Source organism: Sinocyclocheilus grahami, unplaced genomic scaffold (assembly GCF_001515645.1).
Source record: "Sinocyclocheilus grahami isolate Dianchi unplaced genomic scaffold, SAMN03320097.WGS_v1.1 scaffold110.1, whole genome shotgun sequence".
NCBI classification, from domain to species: Eukaryota; Metazoa; Chordata; class Actinopteri; order Cypriniformes; family Cyprinidae; genus Sinocyclocheilus; species Sinocyclocheilus grahami.
The window spans coordinates 1,593,876-1,598,374 of record NW_015505289.1 but is presented as its reverse complement, the minus strand read 5'-3'; the positions used below and the strand labels follow the sequence as shown (position 1 = coordinate 1,598,374).

The 4,499-nt window shown below is 34.1% G+C and overlaps 1 protein-coding gene across 6 annotated transcripts in view; it reads left to right on the top strand.

Moving 5' to 3' along the window:
• Positions 1–4,499, top strand: part of LOC107588949 (calcium/calmodulin-dependent protein kinase type II subunit beta-like) — a 78,152-nt gene that overhangs the window by 6,287 nt on the left and 67,366 nt on the right. For all 6 annotated transcript variants that reach the window (XM_016277219.1, XM_016277217.1, XM_016277215.1 and 3 more), the window contains exon 2: positions 2,956–3,050. In XM_016277219.1, the coding sequence (XP_016132705.1) occupies positions 2,956–3,050 (95 nt within the window). The remainder of the gene's footprint in view (positions 1–2,955; positions 3,051–4,499) is intronic.

Here is a 4,499-nt window from a genome sequence, read left to right as displayed (position 1 = left end):
ATATATATATATATATATATATATATATATACACACACACACACAATTTTTTAAATAAATAAAAAAAATTACACACACATGGACATGTTTTGTATTGTATTAATGTGACATTTCACATTAATACTATTTTTACTGTATTTTATTATATTATGAATTAAGTAACATTTTATAATTTAAATAATTTACGTTTGTGAACGTGTTTTCTGCTGCTGTGTGCCAGTTTACCCTAAAGACCTTCGGTCTTCCTGACAGGCCGACGGCAGTAAATCAGCTCAATGTCTCCGCTGAGATGCTCAGGCTGCCAAGCAATATTTGATTTCTTTGATTATAATACATGATATATTAGTGGTTGACTGAGTTTATTGGCTGATATTTGGCATTATCGGCATTAGGTGAAAATCAAAAATTTTGTCGATAAGTGTCACAAGTAGTGGTCGACCGATATGGGTTTTTTGACAGCCGATGCCGATATCTTGGAAAGCAGGGTGGCCGATATAAAGCCGATATAATTTTATTTAATATTTAAGAAATTTGAAATCATTTGAAAATGGATTAAAAATAATTGTGTAAAATAAACATATATACACTTTAGAAGACAAAGCATTTTTCACAAATAAATATTTAATAAAAATCTAATTGAAAAGGAAGTAAACACTGTAACCAACAGGGCACTCAGTATTCTGGGAAGTTTGTGTGCATTGGGAATCTTTTTTTTTTTCCCCAAATAAAGCCAAGGTAACACTCATTTTACATACAGCACGCAATGAAAATGACATGAATATGACATTGGGCAAAAGCATGAAGCTATCTTAATTTGAAATCACGAGTTTAAAGTTTCTCGATCGCGCGTCTCAATGAAGCTGAACTCGCGATCATGCAGGATACAAATGCACACTTCACAAGATCTCAACTAGATTCTACTAAGTCTGCAAGGTTTGTGAAATTAAATGTTCATTAGTCATTCAAAGATTTGTTTAAATTATATAAATGCGTATTTGCTGAAGGCAAACGAGAAAGTATTATAATGTTGCCTTTCTATTACTAATAATATTAAAGCAATCGTTATAATACTTTTTTGTATACATTTTAATTCCTTTGTTTAACAGTTCTATCTGATTATTAGATAGGCTTATCCATATGAGACATAACTGAACAACGACAGCGAACAAGAGGGAGAATGTGAGCACTGTGTGCTCAGGCCGTCAAAATAAAAGTCCGGTGCGAACACATAGGCCAAACAGAAAAACTTATCGGCCAATGCCGATATTTGAAAAATGCCAAATATTGTGACCACTAGTCACAAGCGGGACTTTTATTTTAACAGCTCTGAGATCTTTTACTTTAGTAAATACCAAAAGGATTATTTTTAGCAAATATTATGCAAAATCAATTTAATCACAGCAGTTGTTATGCTTGTGTTTGTGCTGTCTTTAAATTGAATAGTGTGATATCTATATATAGTCTTAATTTTCAGCCATCATAAAACATATATTGTCAACCACAACATTATATATGTTAACGTGTTAATATGCTGACCTCACTGCAATGGCACCATGGTACAGTAATGATATATGTGCATAATATTGTATATATAGGCCAATATTTAATATTTAAAAACTAATAGTTCAATAGCTGTGAAATGTTAAGCAAATATTAAAATGAATATCCATCTTTCCTACTATAATTTACAATGTTTTGATACCTAAATTAACTTGTAGCATTTAAAGTGATTGATTTTATTGTTTAGTGTTTTATTTTTTCATTTATTTATGAATTTTAATATCATAATTTTTTTATCCGTTATCGGCAGTATTATACTTCAGATTATTATAGTTTTCATTACGAATTTAAATCAGTTTTTATTTGTATTATTTCTGTTTTCATTTTAATTTGAGTAATTTTGTTGACTTTTGATTATTTTTAGTAGTTTTTTTCTATATATCCATGTAGTTTTTATTCAATTTTATTTCAGTTTTAGTTTCAGTTATTTTAGTGCATTAAGTTAACTAAATTAAAAGTGAGAAATGTTGCCTTGGCAAGTAGCTGAAATAGTTTTTTATATATAATTTTATTTAAAGTAACAATTTAATTTTGGTTTTAATTTTAATTTCAGTTTTAGTTAACTCTATTAACCCTGGTTATTGGTCAGAAGATTAAATGATTATATGCGCATTAGCATTCGCTAGAATTTTAGTATTCATCACTAAGTTACATGGTACTACCTAACATAGTACTACCATGTTACCATATCCAAAAAGTCAGTTACTGAAAGTGCATGATTGACATTGACATGATGTTGCATGATGTTTTGAATAATGATCTGTATCTAATGATGCCCATGATCTCCCAGGCTTCGTTTCTTCTAGTCCGCTAGCCAAGCGTATCGTGCGCAGGTGATTTGCCTGAGGTCACAGAGGGGCATATGGTCTGTTTTTATCACATGTTATCATCACATGGGTGTTTCCAAGGGCATCTGAGCCTGTCGGTGAGAGGCTGGAAGTCACGGGTCCGGAGCGGCTGCTTGAGACATGCCGAGTGTATTGTGTAACTGAAACAAGGTGTGCTAAAATTAGCCAGTAAGGAATGACATCAGACCGTTATCATGACTGTCTCAAGTGATTTTCATAACTCAGGTCTTGCTGAAAATAGACTCAAGGAGGCTTTTGAAAGACAGAGTGTGTTCTACATTTTATTCCCATGTGACTATCATGAATATTTGCGCATCAAACACCTGCGTGTTGTTTTCATTTCTGATCTGGCTCTGTTGATGCTTTTGGTAAAGAGCTAGATGTGCATAACTGTTCTTCTTCTTAACAGTTCACCCAAAAATAAAACATTTGCTTCCATGGAACACAAATAGAGAACAGAAGTGTCCCTTTAAGCCATTTTTGAACTGATTTTTTGGGTTCCACGTCAAGTTCAATGGTGTATTTTCTTCTCTGTCTGTTTCTTCAGGGGGGCCTTCTCAGTGGTGCGACGTTGTGTCAAGCTGTGCACGGGCCAAGAGTATGCTGCCAAAATCATCAACACCAAGAAGCTCTCGGCAAGAGGTAAATCTTGACTGCTTGAAAATGTTTTTGGACTGGGAAAAGAGGGTTGGTTTGAACTTTGAGATGGATAATATGGCTAAAAAAACCTGTGGATATTTTGGGTCTTTTACAGATATTTGATACATACCTTAGTATTTATGTACAGTGGTCTGAAATGGCTGAAAATAATGGGTTTGTTTCAAGCAAACAAATTGGAATTAATTAAATGCATTGTTAATTTCGGCAACGACATTTTTTTCACTGATGACAACGAGACGATAATGAACTAAAACTCTTTTTGAATGACAAAAACTATGACGTAAATCTATTGACATTTTCGTCAACGAATAAAAACGAGACGAAAATGTTAGGGAGGGAAGATTTGGGAAGAGATTCATTTTGAACGAATCCGCTGCGTGGTTCGGTGTAGGGCTGCAACTAACGATTATTTTGATAATCGATTAGTTGGTCGATTATTTTTTCGATTAATCGGATTAAAAACAAACAATTGTCTTTTTTATTTTATTGACAAAAACACAATATTCCACATTCTGCCCAATGTCCTTAAAACAAACGTTCCAACTGAATGCTATGAAAACATACAGTGCTTAACAATTTATTCGACCACCTGTCTTAATAAAGAGAAAACACTTTTTAGGAATTTTAGGAATCTGTCAAAAAATTGTTTAAATCAATTTTTTTTTTTTTTACTTAAAATACTTTTATTTATTCACATAACAAAAATTATTTCAGCACAATTAATGTTTTTGCGCTGATTATTAATTGTCTCTGTTTTCCATCTGTCTGACGCGCGTGCACGCGCCCGCCGCTGCAGCATCTCATTCTGTTTCCTCCACTATTTTAGATGCATTTTGTCCATAGAAATAAGTAATTCAGTGCTTTAATTTGACGCCACTGGCTGAAGTTGGACAAGTATGTAAACTCCGTTGGACGTGCACTATGGGCAGACCCAATTAATCGATAATGAGAATCGTTGTCGATGATTTTCATAATCGATAATAATCGATTTTATCGGTTCGTTGTTGCAGCCCTAGTTCGGTGGTTAGATGCGTTCATATGAACCGGCGGGACATAATCTAGCATACACTTGCTGCACGTCGCATAAAACGTTAAAAAATGTCAATATGTGGGAGTAAGAGAAGAGCAGACATATGGATAAATCTGACGACGCAAGAGGGAACTCGATTCGGTCCGGTTTTCTGAGCGCAGACACTGAAGCATACAGCGCGCGAGTACTTTCACGTCGCATGAATGGAGAATTACACACGAATTGTCTGTTTTGACAAGTATTCACGTAAACACAGTTGATTACGTCTTAAGTGAACGTAAACAGTTGGGAGAACGTGTATCAGTGCATTGCATCCATTGCAGCTGGGCATTCGGTTTTTAAAGGGACAGCAGCCTAATTTAGTTGCTGTCCGAGTCATTGATGTTAATCAAGCAACAACA